The sequence below is a fragment of the Papio anubis genome, chromosome 7, assembly GCF_008728515.1.
Source record: "Papio anubis isolate 15944 chromosome 7, Panubis1.0, whole genome shotgun sequence".
Lineage (NCBI taxonomy): Eukaryota > Metazoa > Chordata > Mammalia > Primates > Cercopithecidae > Papio > Papio anubis.
The window spans coordinates 68746037-68768961 of NC_044982.1; the positions used below are offsets into that span (position 1 = coordinate 68746037).

Sequence of the window (22925 nt, forward strand, 5' to 3'; positions counted from 1 at the left end):
CATCAAATTCTAGAGAGGGAATATTTTTTAGGAGGAAAAAAAACAGCATATACAGGAAGCCCAGGCTTCTGCTGAAACTTTTGCTGATAAAAATTCATAAGTGAATTGTTCAACTAGAATGGAGTTCATTGGATCTATCTCAGCATTTTATCCTAATTAAAGACGTAACATATTAGACTACATCAAGGCTGATTCAATCACATAAAATATAGATTAATCTAGCCATTAAAATAGGGAAGAGAATTGAACTGGTACTGGCATGGCTCATTCATTTTACATTGACATACAAAGTAATAGAGGGAACAGACTAAATCATATATCAGTTATAAAGCTCTTCACCTATTGTTAGTAGAAAAGAATTGAAGCACAAAGGTGGTGACCAAATATCTTTCAAATTAAAAAAAAAAATCCTAAAGATTTCAAAATTTGTGCTGCATTACTCTATTTCTGAACTATTGGTGCAGGATAGGGGAAACGAAGAGAATAGATAATCTAACAATTTCAGCATCTTCAAAAGAGCTTTTTAGTCATTTCTAGACCAGAAGTTAAGAAAACATGTAATATTCTCCTCAAGCAGAAAAATGTCAAGTGGATGTCATGGATTCATAAATAGGGCAGTTGGGAACATGGAAAGTTAAATTATTTAAATAATTGCTTCTAAATTCTAAATTGCAGTAAGGAATAAGAATTTGGAGTTTAAAGTCAGGAGATCAGAGTTAGAACTGTACTGCAATAAGGGGAATATTTTGCCTTGACTACGGTTCAGTTAAAAGTTCATTTCCTGGTCCAGCACCGTGGCTCATGCCTGTAATCCCACCACTTTGGTAGGCCAAGGCGGGCAGATCACAAGGTCAGGAAATCGAGACCATCCTGGCTAACACAGTGCCTGTAGTCCCAGCTGCTTGGGAGGCTAAGGCAGGAGAATGGCGTGAACCCGGGAGGCGGAACTTGCAGTGAGCCAAGATCACGCCACTGCACTCCAGCCTGGGCGACAGAGTGAGACTCTGTCTCAAAAAAAAAAAAAAAGGTTCATTTCCTCAATTCTCTGACATCTCCTAAACATAAGTTACTCTCCCACCATCCTTATTTCCTTCATAGTACTTACCATAATTTGTAACAATGCCTTAATATCATAATTTGTAATACTGCCTTAGTAAATAAATACTTGCAAGTGAACAAATGAATGAATGAATGTATGAACAAACCAGTAAGCACAGCTTCTTTGAGAGCAGATAGGTTCCCTGCAGAAAAGAATCAGTTATTCAAGAGTTAAAAAGTAGAAAATACTTTTCTTTAATGTTTAAAGGTAAGAAGCAATTTTCAAAGGCTTCTTTAACCACTGTAGCATGGCTCCAGAGGAGGCAGCTGGAAAAGCTGGGCCCCTCTACATGTTATCTCAAGGCCTCCACGTCCAATTCTGATGTAAATTCATTCATTCACAATTTAAAACATAATAATTAACACAGTGTTAATATAAATTCCAGTAATGAAAACTCTAGCTCCTAACCTATAACAAATCAATTTTGATTATATAATATATATGAAAAGACCTTCAAAAATTTGCTGTACTATTTGCATGAGGATATCGCAATCTAAACTATATAAATGGTAGAATTATATGTGATAAGACTTACTTTAGAAAAGTCATCAATGGCCAGTACTTTGTTTGCTATTTCATACATCTCACCCCTCCTGAAATAGATGTCAGCATCTGTGGGCCTGCATTTAATTGCCTGGGTATAATTTAGAATTGCCATAGTTACGTCTTTTTTTCCCCTGTAAATTTCTGCCTTTGACAAATATGCCTCTAAAGAAAATTAAAAAGATAAAATTTGGAGTTATAATCCTTTCATTCACTATGAAAATTTTAAAAGATTAATCCCTCTCCCTCCAAAAAATGTAGTCAAAATAATTTTTCTCTATTACATTTTCTTAACTATTAGTTTATCTTATTTTATTCTATTTTATTTTTTTAGGCAGGCTCTCCTGTCACCAAGGCTGGAGTGCAGTGGCACAATCATGGCTCACTGCAGCCTCGACCTCCAGGGCTCAAGCAATCCTCCCACATCAGCCTCCTAAATAGATGGAACTACAGATGCATGCCACCACACCCAGCTAATTTTTGTATATTTTTTTTATAGACACAGGGGCTCACCATGTTGTCCAGGCTGGTCTCAAACTGCTGGGCTCATGTCATCCGCCCACCTCAGCCTCCCAAAGTGCTGGGATTACAGGCGTGAGTCACTGTGCCTTGACCCATTTCATTTAATTTTTATTTTGACAATGCCAAATTTGTTCTCAAAGGCTGGATAAATGCTCATTTGTGGTTAAAAGTACTTTCAATTTGAAGTAACAAAAATTACTCTTTACCTTTCCATATGTCTAAAATGTTTTTTCATAATCCTTTAATCATCATAGTAAAAAGTTAGGCTGTGATGACACAAAACTTAATGGACTTTTAGCAGCGATCAACACAGGTCAAAAATCATTTATTAAGCTCATGTTTTTATTTTATGGGTATGTTGTAGGTGCTGGGGATACAAAGGTGAATATCACATTTTCACATTCCTAGAAAGTTCCATGGGTGCTTCAAGTTGATTGGAGGATAGCACATAAGTGCAAAGGTATAGATTTCATACAACCAAGTAAGCCTAAGCATACAATAACTAACTCAGAGAGATGTGATCAAATCACACAAATCAAAGAGAGATTTGTAAATTACTTCTATAACTAACTATTTTAAATTCATATTCTTTCATTGTGAGATGAGTAGTAAGGAACCAATTTACTGCAATTATATCAAAGACAGTAAACTTTCAAACCATGATAAGTATTTTAAAAAGACTATAGGATTGTATGAGCCCTGGATTTACAATAACAAGAGTAAAAAAATTTAATTGAGGAAAGTCATTTTCAGGACACATATCTACTGATTTATGTATTCTTACAGTACCAATAAATGACAAAGTTGAGGTCAAAATGTAGGTAATATAACTGTCTCTACAGACAACCCACCTGTATTATTTTTATTATATTTATGTATATAATTCAAGTCATCCAAAGCTTCATTAATTTTGTCTTGGAAAAGATAAATTAAATGTCGTTGCCAATAGGCATTGAGAAACAATGGTTCCAAGAGCATTACCTAGAAAATATATGTAAAAATTCAGTTAAAGTTGATTTGTTAAAGGAGGATATCCTATCAAATAAATGTTTCAAACACGATTGATCCCAGTGGCTTTGTATGTATGTAATGTAAAATAAAACCTCCCAATCTGACAACTAAAAATCATGTTTTTAATATTATTTGAAAATGCAAATAATTATACTGTTATAATAATTCTACATGCTATACTATAAACATCCATTGTTCAAAATTTCAGCAAAAATTACTATACAATTAAAAGCAAGTGTAAATGGTGAATATTACTATTTTGGTTAAATAAAACTTACTCTCTGTAGATCATTCATGGCACTCTGCAACTTTCCCAGTTTTCTATAAATAGCTCCACGCCTACAATATGCAAATGCAGGATATTTTGTCTTATCGTTTATTTCTTCAGTCAAAATCTTCACTTCAGATTCATAATGTTTAATGACCTCTTGTGGAAGATCGGACTCCACATCATCACTTAATTTTAGTTTTGGTGGTTCTTTCACTCTTTCAGGTGGGTCTTTAGGAACTGATATTTTATCATCTTTCTCTTTTACAGGTGTGCTCGCATCTTTGTCCGCAATGAGCCTATCAAAAGCCCATGTCCGAGGATCAATATTTTCTGGAATTCCTCCCTTAGTTTGGAAGAATTTTTCAAAATTTAAATACAAAGGTAAACTGGGACACCGTATTTGACGTTCATATAATGGAACTTTGAACAAATATTTCTTCTGTTCTGGAAGTATTCCATGAGATGTTGATCTAGTTTTTAAAAGAGTGATTTTTTTAATTACAGAAATACAATCATCTTTCTAATCAGTAAATCAACTCAGTCACACATAAAACTACTATTTCTGTTATCAAAACAAAATTACATGCTAATTTTATGCGCAAGTTCTCCTTTTCATTTAACAAAACGGTAACACTGTATGAAGAATCTCAAGTTTATGAAAGCAAAAGACTGTTTTTAAAGATGTAGCCTCCTTAGAGTACTACAAAAATGAGGTCAACGTGCCTTTCAAGTTTAATTTACACCCTCTACCATACCTAACCCACCAGAGGAATTACAATTGAGAATTAAGGAAGTAAACATAATGTGAGAAAAAAAAATGCCATGCAAGAGGTTAAAGAGGACATGAACTTGAGGTAGCGGGAAGAAGGCAGGAGTTGACTACACCTCAGACTATCAACTGAATATCCCAGTTTTACCCTTCTCTAGTAGGCTATCAAATTAAATAATACCTAATATGCTTTCAAATGCTACAAGTCTAGGATTTGCCTTCTCAAATTCTCCCTTTGCAATATAGTCTTCATTGAGTAACATGTGCCATAGGGCTGGTACTGTACTAGCCATAGGAAATAAGAATAAACTCAGTATATTGAAATAAAATAATTTACCCTATCATTTCATATTTACTGAGTATGTACTATGAGAAATACCTAGTGCTGAACACTAGGAGAACAAAAGTAAGAAAAGTCAGTTTCCTTCCCTTTCCTTACTTGTATAAATTCTCTATTCCTTTCCACATTCTAGTGCAAGCCACCATCATCTATTCTTCTTAGAGTAGAATAATTTATTAACTCCCTGCTTCTACTTTTGCCCTTTGTCTAATTCATTCCCTGCATGGTAGCCAGGCATAGTTTTTGTTTTTTGTTTTACAAATGTACATAAGATCATATCACTCCTCCAAGAGCTTCCCCAGTATGCAAATCAAGCTCTTCACCATGGTCCATAAGACCCCACGTGATCAGGTACCAGCATAAATATTCGACACCACTACTCTCCCCCTCATTCCCTAACTTCCAGCCTTGAGCAAGCCTCAAGGCCATTGCCCTTGTCAGCCCTTCTGACTGGTTGGCTCCTTCTCAATTCATATTTCTGACCAAATGTCACTTTAGAAAGGTCTTCTGTGCCAGATAAGTTTTGTTTGTACCTCCATATTCATCTCTACCCTTCTCCATCTTGCTCCCTGTCCCAGGAAACTGATCTGCACAGACTATAGCCTTAGGATCCCTTGGTCTCTGTCTTCTCATAAAGTTTATACAATTAGGAACCCCAACAGAGGGAAGGAGGAGAGTGAAGTCAAGGTGTTTATTCCTCTGGCTTCCTGATGAAGGGTCTCCTCAAACTCCCTAGGATTCTTGAACAAAGATCACTACTGCTTTCGAGAAAACCATTTCTATACAACTCTTTTCTTTCAGCTTCTAGTCATCACTCCCTCTTTTTGTCCTCTCAAATTTCGGAGTAGAAAATGGCTTTACATTTTTAATCCCAGGATACTGCATTATCATTTTTGGTTTCCTTGTACTTTGATATTTTTGTAAATTTCTCCTTTATCATAACTTCCCAATATTATCCTAAGCTGAGTGGTGTTTATGATTGGGATCTTCACTGACAAAGTAATTAGTACCAGAGATGGACTCAGGAAACACACACACACATAAAGCATTCTAGGATAACTTCCTTGCCAGGCTGAAATAGGACATAGGTAATCCATGGCATGTGGTGGTATAAAAATTTGTCAAATATCACCAATGTTAGCAGGGACTGATGTTCAGGTGGAAGACAAGGCATTGGGAGATCAAGGAGCTTTAAGTCATTAAGACAACAATAATTATTATAAAAATTGTGTGTTCAATAGCAAAGACTTGGAATCAACCCAAATGTCCATCAGTGACAGACTGGATTAAGAAAATGTGGCACATATACACCATGGAATACTATGCAGCCATAAAAAAGGATGAGTTTGTGTCCTTTGTAGGGACATGGATGCAACTGGAAACCATCATTCTCAGCAAACTATCGCAAGAACAGAAAACCAAACACCGCATGTTCTCACTCATAGGTGGGAATTGAACAATGAGATCACTTGGACACGGGAAGGGGAACATCACACACCAGGGCCTATTGTGGGGAGTGGGGAGGGATGGCATTGGGAGTTATACCTGATGTAAATGACAAGTTGATGGGTGCTGACGAGTTGATGGGCGCAGCACACCAACATGGCACATGTATACATATGTAACAAACCTGCACGTTGTGCACATGTACCCTAGAACTTAAAGTATAAAATAAATAAATAAATAAAAAATAAAATAAAATAAAAAATTGTGTGTTCAGTTGACTACTTCTTTCAGACCAAAGAGTAGTTGCAGTACCTATTAAGTACCCTCTAAACTTTGTGAACCAAGTTAATGAAGCTAGTAGGCAAGAAGCAGAAAACTGAAATATGGGATGTTAACATGCAAGGAGCTATGAATGAGAGTGAGAATTTTAAATCTCCAGTTCCCACTTATCTTCCCTTTACTGAGGAAACTGGCTGAGGAATTGTCAGATCCCCTACCTGAGACTGTCAGTCCTCTCCTGCATAAGTTTCTTTCAATGATTACACTGTGACATTGCCTCATATGCTGTAAGGCACCTACCTCAAGCATGTCCCGAAATCACTCAGCTGTGACTCTCAAACCCTCTCATGGAGCCACAGCCATTACAGTCCCTCAGTCTCCTACATACCTCCTCCATGGAGGTGACCTTGGGTTGGTGGCTGCTGGCATCACCACACACAGCCTTAGCTAGAACACCTGGGAATACTCTAAGTGAAGGGTTCTCAAACTTCAGCAAGCATCAGAATTACCCAAAGACTTGTTAAAAATACAGATTTTGAGGCTCCACCCTTAGGGTCTCTCATTCGGTAGACCTAGGGTGGAGTTCTAGAACTTGCACCTCTAACAGGTTCCCAGGTAACAATTATGCATGGATTACACTATAAGAGCCATTGCTATAGAGGAATGAGTTCTAAGGTTCAAGAAACAGGAATTTGTCTGCAATATGGAATGTGCTTAGTCAAGTCCTAACCCTTGGAAAGACCAGAGAATGCATAAGTGAGGGGGCAATACCCTTGAAAAGCCTTGTGGATGCTGACCTCAGAGCTGGAAAAGAATGACAGTGGGGGAACGGGAGCAAAGAAATTTGTTTCACTGACTCCAGTGGGAATAATAGAACCCTGGAGTGGTAAAATCCCGTTTACCACTACCGATATGGTAGATACAATGACCACAATAAGCAACCGAGTCAGAATAGTAATAACAGGATTTTAACTCTCAAGGACCTGTGGCAATAACTAAATGTCTAAATGTCCTTAGAGATGAGATAAATGGGCAGCTTGCTTGGGTGTTCTTTGCTTACATAGGGGAAAAACTTATAGGTCTTCCGGTACAAATCTAACCAGCTATAGTGGGGGTTCACAATCTTTTACCCAGCTCTCAGACCCCAGCCAGTTCATAGTCCAAAACCTCTCTTAACAGGAAGGTCGGGAAAAGTATCACTGAGGAAGAATCCTTCAATGTGGCTTCGGTATACACAGTGAATTTTCCCTGAAATCTTCTAAAGGTATGAGAAAGGGGAAACTCAAACCTTCCAGGGGTAATTAGATACTGGCTCTGACCTTATGCTAATCCACAGATACCCACTACAAATCCCACTGATGTTTATCAATCAAATTAAAGAATTACGAAAGTCAAGTGATAGAATCTTGGTCTGAGACCATTTAACAGTGGATCTAGTGAGACATGGATCCATTTTTTGATAATTTCCCTAGTCCCAGAATGTATAGTGGGAGTAAATACATGTAACAACTGAATAAACGGTAGACTGAGGAAGATAATGGTAGTAAGGGCCAAGTGGAAATCGCCCTCATCCCATCTCACACCACTATCCACCAAGATAGCAAACAAAAAGCAATACCAGATTCTGGGGAAATTACACATTAGTGTCACCATCAGACTTGAAGGATATAGGTGGCAATTCCCACCACATCTCCAGTTTACTTTCCTGTTTCACCAGTGCAAAACCAACATCGCTTGTAGGAAGTGACTATAAATTATCACAAATTTAATCAGGTGGTGATAACAATTACAGCTTTAGTTCCAGATGTGGCATATTTACTGAAGCAATGAACACACCTTCTGGCACCTGGTTTGCAGCTGTTGACCTGACATGCTTTCTTTTCCACTCCCCTAGTTTAGGAGAATCTGATGAAGTTACATTTAGATGTCAGGGACAACTCTCTCCATATATACACACACACACATATATATGTGTGTACATACCTATATATATGTGTATGTGTACGTACATATGTATGTGTATGTGTATATATATATATGTGTGTGTGTGTGTATATATATATCCCATATCCAACCCACAAGCAAATCCTGTTGTCCCTATTTCTAAAATCTATCTAAAATCTAACCACTTTCCACTACTTTGGTTGCTATCATCCCAAACCAAGAAACTATTTCTCACCTCGATTATTTCAATAGCTTTCTAACTGGTCTCCCTGTTTCACTACAATCTATTTTTCACAAGTAACCAGAGTGAACCTTCTGGAACATAAACTAGATCCTATCAACTCACTGCTCCCAAATCCCAATGTTTCCTTTTCTATTAAGAATCCAAAGTCTTTGCCATAACCTATAAACATCACTACCCCATTCTCAAGTCCAGTGATTTCTTGGCACTCTTAAGAATAATTTCAAATTTACTCTGGCCTATAAGGCACCACGTGGTATTATCTCTGACCACTTCCTCAACCTCGCTTCTTTCCACCCTGCACTCACTCTGTTCTAGCCACACTGACTTCTATGTTGTCCCTCAAAAGCAACAAGCATGTCTCCAACTCAAGGCCTTTGCACTCATTATGACCACTTCAGATATTCAAATACTTCATTCCCTTATTCCATTCAGTTCTACGCTCAAATATCACTGTCTTATAGAGGCTTCTGACCACTCTGTCTAAAATAGTAACCTTTGTTACCCTGCTTTATTTTCTTCATTACATTTGTCACTTCCTAATGTTATTTGTTTACCTCTCCACTCTCTCTCCCACTAGAATATAAGCTCTATGAGGACAGGGAGTTTGCCAATCTTGTTCCTTGCCCTGTGCTCCTTGTCTAAAACAGTATCTGCTATGTAGTACTATTGAGTAGTGCTCAATAAATGTATATTGCAGAAATGAATGGCTGAACTTATTCATTCATCAAATTGTTGCTGAATTCTTACTATGTGCCATGATTTAACAACAGAAATTGCATTTAACTATAGTCCCTCCAACTCTTCACTTTAAGCTGATAAACTTTGCCTTCGTTGAAAATATAGGAGCTATCTGCCTTGAACACTTACTTCATTTTCTTAAACAAAATATACATTCCCAGGGAAGGAAGATGCTTTATTCATATAATGTACAACACTTCTTCCCTGGGAGTTCAGTTGTATCACTTGTGTTCTATGTCCCATCCACGTTTGCCTACTCAGAGGCTTTGCTCTTTCAATATCCTGACTTTTCTGTATCATCTAAAATTGTGATCAGTACTCTGAAATTTTACTAGGCAGAAAAACTGCAGAAAGGATACTAAAGAGGCAAGAATGAGGAGGAAATTCCAGATAAAAGAGAGTTGAAAGAGGGCGTCCTCTAAATCTAAGTTTGAAGCTATACATATCCCAGACTAACTCCTGAACCACCCACCAATTACTTCTCATTATTCCAGAAATAATCACTTTCATAGTTTGATGTATATAATTTCAAGGTTTCTATATAGATATATAAGCACTATTATACACACATACGTGCATATACATACAGCTTTGTTAAAATATATTCCCACATAAACATCCAAAAATATGTTAATTGTGACTTATTTCTCAATGGTAGCATTGCTGTATTTTCTAAGTTTTTACAATAAGCATGTATTATTTTTACTATCAAATATTAATAAAATAAGTACAATGTTTTTAAGGAAACAAGATCTTGCTATATAACTTTCTAGAAGGATGTAAAAAGGAAAGGAAATGCAGACAATGGATGAACTTTCATGAGGAAGAATTATAGCCCCAGATCACTAAAATTAAATAATACAAAGAAAAGGAACATGATAAAAGAGGGGACTGGCTGTTTACATCTACCCCAAAAGGTAAATATTTCTTCCTGTACTGCAAGTTTAAATCATGTTTTCATAGCCATGAATATGGTTCATGGTTTTTCATTTGGAGGAACAAGAGTAAATTAATCTGCTAGCTATCACACCAGTCTGAGAAAGTCAAGCCTTTGGGTTGGAATATGTGTACATACAGTTAATCTGAGATGAGATGTAAGACAATTAAAGGAAACAGAAATTTTGAACAGTTTAAACGTTTTGCTCAAAATATTATTGGTATAAAAATAAGGATATTTTGACTACCCAGATCAAGGGATATTTGAGCTGGACATTACTTCAGAAACCCTGTGGACAGGGTATTCATCTTCTAGATGGGGAAACAAATATTCAAGGAAATTAAGTAGCTCGGTCTAGTCACTGAGGATCTAGTAAATGGAGGTTGGGATATGGATGTATACAAATTCCTGATCCAGAGTTCTTGCTCCTAGAACATCACTGCTGCCAGCTCTTAGAGAAGCAGAGTGGTAAATGAAAGTCAAAATAGTCTTGATGGCCAGGCGCAGTGGTTCATGCCTGTAATCTCAGCACTTTGGGAGCCCAAGGCGGGTGGATTGCTTGAGACCAGAAGCTCAAGACCAGCCTGGGCAACATGGCGAAACCCTGTCTCTACCAAAAAGTACAAAAAGTAGCCACACGTGGTGGCACCCACCTGTAGGCCCAGCTACTTCAGATGATGAAGTGGGAGAATCCCTTGAGCCCGGGAGGCAGTGGTTGCAGTGAGCCAAGATCACACCATTGATCTCCAGTCTGGGCAACAGAAGTGAAAACATGTCTCAAAAAAACCCAAATAAACAAAAAACAAAAAGTGGAAGAGTAAAACAATTAAGGAAAATATAACAACTCTTGCTTGGGGGAAAATAAATTCTGCTACTCTCAGGAATGCAGCAGCACAAGAGGGGCCAAGAAAACCAGGTCTGAGACCACAGGTTCACTTGCAGGAGCAGGTCAAGTGAGTCAAGACTAAGGACAATTATTCTAGAAAGGGGCACAAGAAGATGCATTCAGAGGGATAGGAATGCCATTGGCAAACAGGCTGGTAGCCTGGATCTCAGATGAAGAATGTTACTCAGTCCCAGAAGACAGAACGTTGGCAGAGATCAAGAGGCTAGCAATTCACAAAAGCCCACATAGGAAGTAAGGCAGTGGGTACAAGGGAGTGAAGGCAGCCAAGATTCATTGATAGGAAGAGCTCACTGTGGGTCAGCCAGCTACTGAGGAAGGTCTCCTCTACTCCCTCGGGTTGCTCTGTCAACACTCAGCTCAGAGACCAAAGCAGAGGGAAATTTCTAGAGAAACAATGAAGCTGCAAAGTTATTGCAAACTCTGGCAACCTGCCATGACCTAGCTGAGCAGGGAAGCAACAGGGCTAAGGAGATAAAAGGAAATGCATGAATCTGGGTGAGGTGGCTCCAGTGGCCTTCGGCAGGAGTGACTTTCCACAGTCATAATTTGACTTGATGTATAAGAACACATGCAGTCTGCTTCCCACCATTAAGAGAAGCCAGCCAAGAATGGGTGTGATTAAATAACCTTCATGGTTGAACACAAAATGGTAAGACGCAAATCTGTGAATTACCAAATTAAGATTAGTGAGAAAAGGCCAGGCACGGTGGCTCATGCCTGTAATCCCAGCACTTTGGGAGGCTAAGGCGGGTGGATCACCCGAGGTCAGGATTTCGAGATCAGCCTGGTCAACATGGCAAAACCCTATCTCTACTAAAAATATGAAAAATTAGCCAGGCGTCATGGTACATGCCTGTAATTCCAGCTACTTGGGAGGCTAAGGCATGAGAATCACTTGAACCTGGGAGGCAGAGGTTGCAGTGAGCCGAGGTGCCACTGCACTCCAGCCTGAGCAATAGAGAGAGACTCTGTCTCAAAAAAAAAAAAAAAAAAAGTGGGAAAAAAGTCTCAAACTATAGGAACAAAATTACTTTTCAAGTTGCTCCACAGTTGTTAGTTTTGAACTAACAATTTGTGTCTACATTTATATGTGGTAAATTAGTTTGAAATAAGATTTTTTTTAAAAAGGTAAGAAAGCTGTACTAACATATTGTCTTAAACAAATATTCCCACAGTTTGTTTTACTGCCTCCACCAAGAGGTTCATCCTATGGTTCCTGTTACACCCATTGGCAGCACATACAAATTTCAAAGTCAGTTATTAGAAGGCAAAGAAATCTTTTTAAATGGTAAAACTTTATATTCAGAATGATACAAGGTCAGTAAGAAGACCACACCCCACAGAAGCAGCATTTGATCAGTTTATATCCTTTTTTTAGATAGAAGTCATTTAGGTTGTGGCCAAAATGGTGCTGTGTGTATTACCCTTTCTAGGATGGTAAAGATTCATAATACTTTAAAAATCAGTAAATGTATCTAAAATGTATAAGCAAACTTCTGGTTCTGATCTAAAACATTTATCAACTTAGAAAACCTACTTGAAGTCTTCTACAGATGAACTAACAAAAAAAAATTTCCAGATACTATATTTGTTGCAGGTGAAACTTAAGCATAAGTAGTATACAAAGAACACGAGACTTGAATGGCATTCTCCACTATGGTCGGCCTCTGTTCCACTCTATCACTCACACTTATGAAGTACTATGCCCCAGTCTTCTCAAGGACAATAAGTCACCATTTCAAGAGATAATTAACTCTTTTGCAGACAGCAAGTCTTTATAACTATAAAGTGAACAATTTCTTTTTAATTCTCTTATCATCAGTAAAGTCTTTACTTTTCAAAAGGACACAAGTTTAATAAATTCTGTGATGTCCTGGGATATCTAAAAAGAAACCTCAGAGCTTTCAGGAAACTATTTTGCACAATACTTTTGTTATAAGAAAGTTATGTCCTGAACACTTAATAATGAACACATTTGGAATTTCAGTGGTTATTATTTCAGGTCCCTACATAATTTTAAATATAGTGGCTACTATTACTTCCAAGTAAGGAAAAAAATATTTCTGTGTTGATTCCTAAATAAGAGCTTACAATATTTTAAAAAAATTTTAAGATTTTTTTTGAGACGGAGTCTCTCACTCTGTTGCCCAGGCTGGAGTGCAGTGGCGTGATTCCGGCTCACTGCAAGCTCCGCCTCCCGGGTTCACATCATTCTCCTGCCTCAGCCTCCCAAATAGCTGGGACTACAGGTGCCCACCACCACGCCTGGCTAATTTTTTTGTATTTTTAGTAGAGATGGGGTTTCACCGTGTTAGCCAGGATGGTCTCAATCTCCTGACCTCGTGATCCGCCCATCTTGGCCTCCCAAAGTGGTGGGATTACAGGCTTGAGCCACCACGCCCAGCCTTTTTTTTGGGGGGGGGGAGGGGGATGGAGTCTCACTCTGTCACCCAGGCTGGAGTGCAGTGGTATGATCACAGCTCACTGCAACCTCTGCCTCCCAGGTTCAGGCAATTGTCCTGCCTGAGCCTCCCAAGTAGCTGGGACTACAGGCGCGCACCACTATACCCAGCTCATTTTTTGTATTTTTAGTAGAAACGGGGTTTCACCGTGTTAGCCAGGATGGTCTCGATCTCCTGACCTTGTGATCTGTCCGCCTCAGCCTCCCAAAGTGCTGGGATTACAAGTGTGAGTCACTGCACCGGGCCCAAAATTATCTAGATTTATAAATCAATTCAATAATTTAAAATTTAAAAATACTTAAATATCTATTTTGAATGGGTAGAATTTGTGTGGAGCAGGAGTTGTTTTTTGTTACTAAATCACTTCAAATAACTTGTTTGGGTTTTTCACTTTCTGGAAGATTTCAGTTAGCTATCAAATTGATTTAGTCTTACCTCATGTCCTTAAATCAATCCCCTATTTAAATTATCATTTGAATCATTCACATACTTATACTATGAAATATCCATATATTTTTTAATGAGGGTTTGTCTTTCTTTATTTTTTTAAGACAGAGTTTCACTCTGTCATCCATGCTGGAGTGCAGTGGCCTGATCTCGGCTCACTGCAACCTCCGCCTCCTGGGTTCAACCTCTTCTCAGCCTCCTGAGTAGCTTGGACTACAGGCACACACCACCATGCCCAGCTAATTTTTGTGTTTTTAGTAGAGAGGGGTTTCACCGTGTTGGCCAGGCTGGTCTTGAACTCCTGACTTCAGATGATCCACCCGCCTTGGCCTCCCAAAGTGCTGGGATTACAGGCGTGAGCCACCTCACCCAGCCAGAGGTTTGTCTTTCAAAAAGTGAAGGGTTCATATTTTCAGTGCAGAATAAAATAATAACTTCATGAGGTGAGATTATAAAATTGAGGTCAAAACCACAATATATTTCTTAAACTATAAAAAGAAATCACTTAAACAAGACCTTTCAAGGGATTTTGGAGGCTTGGATAACTCTTGATACACGAATATAAGTTTTTGTTGTTTCAATCTTTTCTTCCATTTCATCTTCTTTTTCTTGGGATAAACAATGTAACTAATGCCAGCTTTTTTAGATGCTTCAATGAGAGTCAAAGAGAGATTTCTCAAACTGTGTTTTTCGCACATGTTATCCAAGATGTCATCTATATTTTTTTCCACAGGGATGGGTTCCTCAGTTTTATTTTGCTTAGTGAGCTGGAGCTGACGTTTCAATTCCTTTGTTTTCTGAAACATAACCTCTTTTATACTGCTTTGCATATCATTCTTGATTTCCAAAGGAGCTATGATATCCTCCTTCCTCAAGTCTACAGCAGATTTTACTTGCTTAGTAAGCAAGCAAAGAGGTAGAAAAAGTGTAAAATCAATTTAGTTGCTATGCATTCAAAATTAATTAATTCTGTTACAATTACTATTAATGTGGTTTGGTCACTTAATTTAAAAGTTTAAAAATCAGTATTTTTAAAATTATTCAAGTCAGCTGATAAAGTTAATAGTGGGTTAGTTCAAGCAAAGTACAATAATTTGGTTGGTCATAGGATGTTTAATTAAGTATATGTAAACAACACTATAAATTAGATAGCATTATGATTTTCTATATTTTAATCGAAAGAGAATGCTCTCTAGATATCCAAATAAATTACATGTTGTACTTTTATATTTAATGCAAAAAAACTAGTAGAATGGGCAAAAGCTGTTAAAATGCCTTATTCCATAAAAATCAATTTGGGTTTTCTTTCAAAAGCGCTTTAACAGCACTGAATTTCTACACAGTACCATTCAAATATTCTCCACAATAACTTTCAATTCTATATTTATAATAGGAAGTAATAAAATCACAACCTATTACAGTATTTATTTTATCTAATCATTAGAGAATCCACTTAATTTTTAATAATAGTATTATTTGATATATTAATAATTGTAATTTTAATAATTATGTATTAATACCTGAAACTCTAATACTCATTACTTACAAAAGATAAACTACTTTAAATCCTTTGATATAGGATTTCCTGCCTATTGAGCCATCATCAATAAATTAAATGCATTTCATTTGCTAATAAATAATTTGTTACAGAGATGTATTTCTGTATAGTGAATTTTGGCCCAAATTTCAAACATAATAATTTCATACTAGCCAGTTACATACTTTAAGATATATACTAAAGTACAATAGAGATATTGACCATCTGCAACTTACTGTACTCCCCCATCTCAAGAAACTATATAAAACTCAATATGTAATTAGACTAGAGAATATAATATAGAAGTATATGCTTTAAAAAAAAACCATAAGGTGATTATTATTCCTAGGAATACACATGTTTCTTCTAGAGAGTAAAAACTATAAAATTATAATACCCTTAGTTGTGTAGGTTGTGCACCAAACCATTTTTGGATATTTTCAAATGATGCAGATTTTCTTGATAAGAAACACTGTGAAATAATCAAATGAAAAATATACATTAGCCACAAATACTATTTGGTAAGCTAAAATATATAACCCTTGGCTAATAACTGTTTAGGTAAATTAATGAAATTCAGAAATACTAATTAAAATACAGATACTGAGTTTGAAGTCACTGACTTTATACAGAGGAAGAGAACTTAAAATCTATCTATTAATGTAGAAGAGTGTATAATAATAAAAACTATCTTGTTTTTTTAAAATTCAACTTGATATAACAAACACCAAGTACCTGCTATGTACAAGGTAGGACAGTGCAAAGCTACCCAGCTGGTGTAGGTGGCACTGGTATGTGTGAATGTATGACAGATACGCTAAGCCATGAATCCCCTTCACCCTGGGGCTGCTTTAGTGGGAGCCCCTGGACAGTCTCCTCTAATCATGAGCAATCTCAACCTTATAGTTTAGGAAACCACGCAAGTGTTACCACTTACTATAACAACACCCAGACTGGTGTTATTATATTAAGAGTTGGAAAGCTCTACTAAACTAGAGTGCAAAATACAAAGAAAATGGCACGTTCCATATCCTTAAGCATAATAATGATGCAAACAGTAATAAAGAAATATCTAGGCCAGATCCAGTGGCTTACACCTGCAATCCCAACAGTTTGGGAGGCTGAGGCAGGAGGATCACTTAAGCCTAGGAATTTTGAGACCAGTCTGGGCAACATAGTGAGACCCCATTTCTAAAAAAATAAAAAAAATAAAAAAAACTAGCTGTATATAGTAGTGTGCACTTGTAGTACCAGATACTCAAGAGGCTGAGGTGGGAGAATCACTTGAGCCCGGGAGGTCCAGGCTGCAGTAAGCCACAATTTTACCACTGTACTCAAGCCTGGTAGACAGAGTGAGATTTTGTCTCAAAAAAAAAAAAAAAAAAAGGACTATATTAGGCACTAGTGAGAGAAAAATAAAACCATGTCCTAATTGTACCCCATAAAGGTCAGGTCATTGGATACACTGCAGTTAGTTATACTAAAAGTCATGACTATGCATCTGATCACCATTTAAAGTGATCAGTCTTACTGTGTTTCATGGCCACAAACAGTTTCTCCATTTAGTCAAAGACTCATATACATGTTCCTTTGATATTGAAGACCTATGCAAGAATGACTGAAAAAACTAGAAATGTTAGAAAAACTCACAACAAATATCCTGCTATTGTTTAGTGAATAACATCTTCTAACAGTCATAAAAACAGCATATTTGAGAAAGTAGAAATGTATCTTCAGTAAAGATAGCACTGAATGGTCTGAGCCATTTCCCAGAATGAGGAAGTACCAAGAAAAAAAAAAATTTTTTTTGAGACAGTCTCCCCCTGTTGCCCTTGATCTCCCATGCTCAAGCCATCTTCCCACCTCAGCCTCCTAAGTAGCTGAGATACAGGCACATGCCACCACATCCAGCTAATTTTTTCGTTTTTTTACTAGAGATGGGGTTTCACCATATTGGCCAGGCTGGTCTCGAACTCCTGGCCTCAAATGATCTGCCCACCTCAGACTCCCAAAATGCTGGGATTTACAGGCATGAGCCACCATGCCCGGACCCAAGAAATAATTTCTGGAATTACCATAATTAATATCTGGACTGTAGGCAGATATACTAAACAATCTTAATTAAGAACAAAAATTGTACATACCCAAAAATTTGTTCTGCTATGTCGACGAAAAGTAATGGCACTGCTTTTATATGAAAATTTATCAGTTAAAAGTCTGCTTGCTTGAACACTCTGTGATAAAAAGATAACAATTTTAAATTATGTTTTGCAATACTTTTTAAAAGCCTACGATGACTGTTACTTCACAGTACAACATTATTAACAAAAGAGAAAACATATGAAAGTAGTGTAATTCTAGAAAACACCAGAGATGCATCAAAGTCCAGCTACAGCCATAGTATTTGGCTAAAACCTGCAATTTGGCTTCAGTGTTGGCATTTAGCAAAATGGTTACTTCTACATTATTTCTGACATCCTTAATCTTAGGAGTGATCGATGATCCTATGATCTCACTGGTTAACACTGAATTTATGTAGCATATTAATATTAGGATTATGAACAAAACATTATCTAGTTTGCTTGTCAACATATGAATATTCATTTTTAAATACAAGCAATCATTCTAAATGTAAACTGGAATGAAATTTGCCTTAAGTGCTTTATGCTTTGAAGTCTATCGGTTAAGTATGTAGATATATTTATTGTTGTAAGAGTAAACTGCCACAATAATTAATGTTATTATTAAATGTGCTACTTCTCTATCTTGTAATCAGTGGTTTGGATATGCAGAAACCTAGAAGACCTAAATTTGACAGCCAGGTGGATTAATGATTAATTAAATCATACTACTACTTTGTTTTTTGAAATTGTTAGGTCTCGAACACTAACATTAAAATTTTTTTAATATTTATTGAACAAAAAGTCAGATTTTTAAAATATGTAATTATTACTGACAATGGAGAAGGCTATGGGTAACTTAGGAATCACTAAGCATTGAATTTTTGCTAAAAATCCTCTCAAGTTATATTTTCAGAAAGTAGTGATAGTACAATGTATGGTAAGATAATTACTGGACATAATAGAAAGATACTGGTCACTTTCATCATTATTCTTTAAAAACAAACTACATGGTATACCAGGTATTTTCAAACCATTTTGTCATATGCTTACACAAGATATTGAAATATGATGGAATAGCAGATATTACATATTTAAAAGAATGCTTTTAACAACAATAAGGACAACAACCTTAGTACCATGCTTCATAGATATCAAAACTTCGGAACTTATTAACAATCAATGGTTACTTGTTTTAAAAAAGGAACCTATATGCTGGAGCCTTGGAAACTGTCAAAATAATGCCCAAACTAAGGTATCTTGAGAGGGCACTTACAATGTTGCTTATGTGATATCCAATGGAAAAAAAAAAGTCCCCCTACTCTACCTCAAAGATATTGTTGAAATTGGTATGCATGCAATAAAAGCTGGGATGCAAAGAGAAATGGAAACAGTTTCTTTAAAAGTCAATAATGACTTCTGCTTCTAATTATGTAACATTAGGAACTCTGCTGAGGACAACTGAGAGCTACATACAATTTGAAAAACAACGGTCAAACCATCAGAGAGCTAGCAAAATGAAAAGATGAGCCAAAATCTGAGAAAAAAACAAGGACCAGAAAAAGTAAGCCTACTATTCAAAGATGCTTTGTTCTCAGAATGTTTGCCAAAACAACTATAACTCTGAGTTGCAGATTTGGCAATTTCATGGGGCAAGGGTGACAAAAATCAAAGTCCAGAATCTACCTGAGATGTGGAGCCTGATAACACATCCCAATTATATATAAACTGGAATACCACAGGGGTACATCCTCAGATTAAAAGTGGGTGGAAATAATCAACTTTTTTGTGGACTTTCAGTCTGGGCTCTATCACGAGGGTAGTCAGAGAAACTAAAGCCTCAACTTTAGATTAAAGCTGTTTCTAAATGGTAAAGACCTCAGGTTCTAACAAAAATGTCCTTTGGAGCAAGAAAATGCCATAATGCCATTCTAAGTCTCAAATGTTTCCTTAAAATCATGTTTTAAATACAATGATAAGCAAACATGTAAAGACAGACAGGTATACAAACAAACGAAACACCATAACATAACAGATTTAAGGAAAAATAGAAATACTAAAAAGAACCATATAAAAAACAAGTTTAACAGTATATTATACACAACTAAAGAGAGAAATTCGTGGACCTCACCGATAATATAGGTTAGAAGAAACTGTCCAGAATCCAATACCAAGCACAAGAGAGAAAAAAAAAAGGTACCTAATACATGTGATTAAAATCCTAGAAAATGAAATAGAGAATGGATAGAGATTACTAAAAATTTTCCATAGCTAATGAAAGATGTCAACTACAAACTCAAAGGATTTCAATATGTGATAAATAAAAAGAAATATACACCTAGACACATCATAGTGAAACTATAGGAAATGCAAATGAAAAACTTAAGACCGGCCAGGTTTAGTAGAAGCAGAAAATGCACTAGCTTCAAAGTCTTTACATTTAAGACTTACTTCTCAACAGCAATAATGAATGCCAGAAAATAATGGAACATCACTATTGTGTTAAAACATCTGCCAATATATTATACTCAGATAAAATATTCCTCAAGAATGAAACAATACGAAGACATTTTGAAACTAAGAAAAACCAGGGATTTCACCAACTGCAGACCTTCTACCCCTCCTCTTAAAAGAAATTCTATAGGATACAATTTAAGCAGAGGGTAAAATGATTCCAGATATAAGTGTCTGAGATGCGAGGAAAAAAAAGAAAAGCAAAAAAAAAAGAGATAAATATATGGGTAAAATTTAAGGTATATTACATAAAATGAAAATTTAGTTTGGACTTTAAAAGCTAAGGATCAAAGTAAGAGCATAAGTCAAGAAAGGGTAAACGGAATCAAAGGATTCTGAAGTCACTGTATTTTCCTGGAGGAGTATAAAGGTATTAATGTATATTAGATATCAATAAGTTAAAGATGCATATTCTAGGGAAACTGCCACAGGAATAAGAAAAACATACCGTTGACCCTTGAATAACATGGGTTTGAACTTCATGGGTTCAGAAAATCTACTTATTTACAGATTTCCTTCTGCCTCTGCTACCCCTGTAACAGCAAAAACAACCTCTCTTCTTCCTCTGCCTCAGCCTAATAAGTATAAAGACAACAAAGTGAAGACCTTTATGATCATCTACTTCCACTTAACTAACAGTAAATATATTTTCTCTTCCTTATAATCTTCTTAATACCATTTTCTTTTTTCTAGCTTACTTCATTGTAAGAATGCAGTACATAATACATATAACATATAAAATATGTGTTAATTGACTGTTTATCAGTAATGCTTCCAGTAAACAATAAGCTATTTGTAGTTAAGTTTTTGGAAAGTTGAAAGCTACACATGAACTTTCAACGGTGCAAGGATTGGCACCCCCAACCCTCACATTGTTCAAGAATCAATTATATATAACTTTTACAACAGAAATGATAAAACACAATACACCCAAATAATTGGCAAAAATTAAGCATACAATGGGTAAGAAAATAAAAATAACAATGAAAAGTGGACATAAATTTTAAATAGGCCCAATTAAAAAACAAAAAAAAAATCCAAATCTATTTAATTGTTTTCCTCTAATCACATGTTGTTTACAAAAGACACATCTAAAATATAAGAATACAGAAAGGTTATGTGTAAGGGAACAAATATTTAATAAAGGAAAATTGTTATCAATGCATTAATAATAAAGATAGACTCTAAGGTAAAAGTGTTTACTAAAATAAAGTAGCTCAGTTCATTACTGAAAGTTTTGACTCACAAAGAATGTTTAACAATTCTTCATTTGTATGCATCTAATAACATGGCCCCAAAATATATAAAGTAAAAATTGACAATATTACAGAAAAATATAGACAAATCTACACCACAGTGGCAGATTTAAACACCCAGCTGAGGTTGAACAAAATGTCATTCTGCCTTCTTGTTTTAGCTCTCGTACTGTAAAGAAGTTTCCTTTTCATGGCCTATTTAGTGTCGTGTTTTTCACATTTTTGTGCTTTTGATTTGTGATTTTGCTCTTTAAAATGGTCCCCAGTATAGTGCTGAAGTGCTGGCTAGCGTTCCTAAGTGCAAGAAGCCTGCAATGTACATTACAGAGAAAATAAATGTGTTACATAAGCTTCTTTCAGGCGTGAGTTATAGTGCTGTCGGCTATGACTTCAGTGGTAATGAATCAACAATATATATTAAATAAGGTGTCTTTAAATAGAAAACCTCATAAAGCAAGGTTATGTATTGATCAGCTGATGAAAACCAGAGGCTCACAGGACCCTCGCCTTCTACTTCCCCTAAGGGCAACAGTTCAATATCAAGTAATTCAGTGCTTGAGGTGACTTTATGGAACATAACTACCACAAATGACAAGAATCCACTGTACATGTTTACTGTATCTGTACCTCACACCAAAATGTGTAAGCTCCATGAAATTAGTGACCTTGAATTTTCATTGCTGCAGCTCCAGCCTCTAGAACAGTGACTCAAACATAGAGGTGACTGGCATGTATTTATCTGATGAATGAATGAAAAAATGACATGTAAAAAGACTCACGTCTTCATTTTAAACAAGACCAAGAAGTTCCAAGTGGGATGAATGAGAACTACAGTGTCTGAATACTTATTATCAACACTGGATGCTGCCTGGCAAGTAATTAGAAAAATAGAATTTTATGCCACATCAAATTGGAATGCAAGAGGCACAGGAAAATAAATATACATCCACAAATACAAGTACTCCAAAATTTACCACCCACAAACCTTTCTGGAAAGAATTAGTCAAAAATATAATAAGGAAAACAAAAATGATTAGACGAAAGGAAATGATATAAGACAAGAAATTGTGGAAAGAAAATTAAGTCAGAAAAACAGCTAAATCTATGTAATTGTTGATGCACAGAGTGAACATTGAAATTATCAGGAACAAAAATATTTAATGGTCTCAAATGTGGCAGATGGCAGATGGGAGTAAAGTGAAACATTTTAAAGTCTTAATCCTTCATAGAAAGGATATAGATTCTGATTGACTTTTGATGTGTTTAAATACATGCCAGATATTTTTAAATAACCATGAAAATGTAAAATCATGAGTATATTATATCCAGACTACTGAATTTTATTTTAAAAAGAACAACTGAAAAATACAAGTTTAAGAAAAGGAATAACAGGTGAAAATTAAAAAGGCAGCATCAAACAAAAAAAATAAGTTAAATTTGCTTTTTAAAAATATGAGCACATAGATCTGTGCATCTAAATATCATTTCCCATTCATCAGAACCAGGAGTCTTTGAAGAAAGAGTCAATGCCAGTTCTGG

General features: G+C 36.1%; 1 protein-coding gene across 5 annotated transcripts in view; it reads right to left on the bottom strand.

Moving 5' to 3' along the window:
* The window catches only part of TTC6 (tetratricopeptide repeat domain 6), a 228133-nt gene that overhangs the window by 64227 nt on the left and 140981 nt on the right, over nucleotides 1–22925 (bottom strand). For 3 of the 5 annotated variants that reach the window (XM_009211439.4, XM_017961138.3, XM_021941153.2), the window contains 6 exons: nucleotides 17641–17730; nucleotides 15894–15968; nucleotides 14476–14855; nucleotides 3454–3916; nucleotides 3016–3145; nucleotides 1635–1807 (listed from right to left, as the gene is read on the bottom strand). In XM_009211439.4, coding sequence (XP_009209703.3) covers nucleotides 1635–1807; nucleotides 3016–3145; nucleotides 3454–3916; nucleotides 14476–14855; nucleotides 15894–15968; nucleotides 17641–17730 — 1311 coding nt within the window. Of the gene's footprint in view, nucleotides 1–1634; nucleotides 1808–3015; nucleotides 3146–3453; nucleotides 3917–6580; nucleotides 6593–14475; nucleotides 14856–15893; nucleotides 15969–17640; nucleotides 17731–22925 lie in introns of those variants that run through there. The other 2 variants (XM_031668173.1, XM_031668174.1) reach the window with 2 other exon arrangements.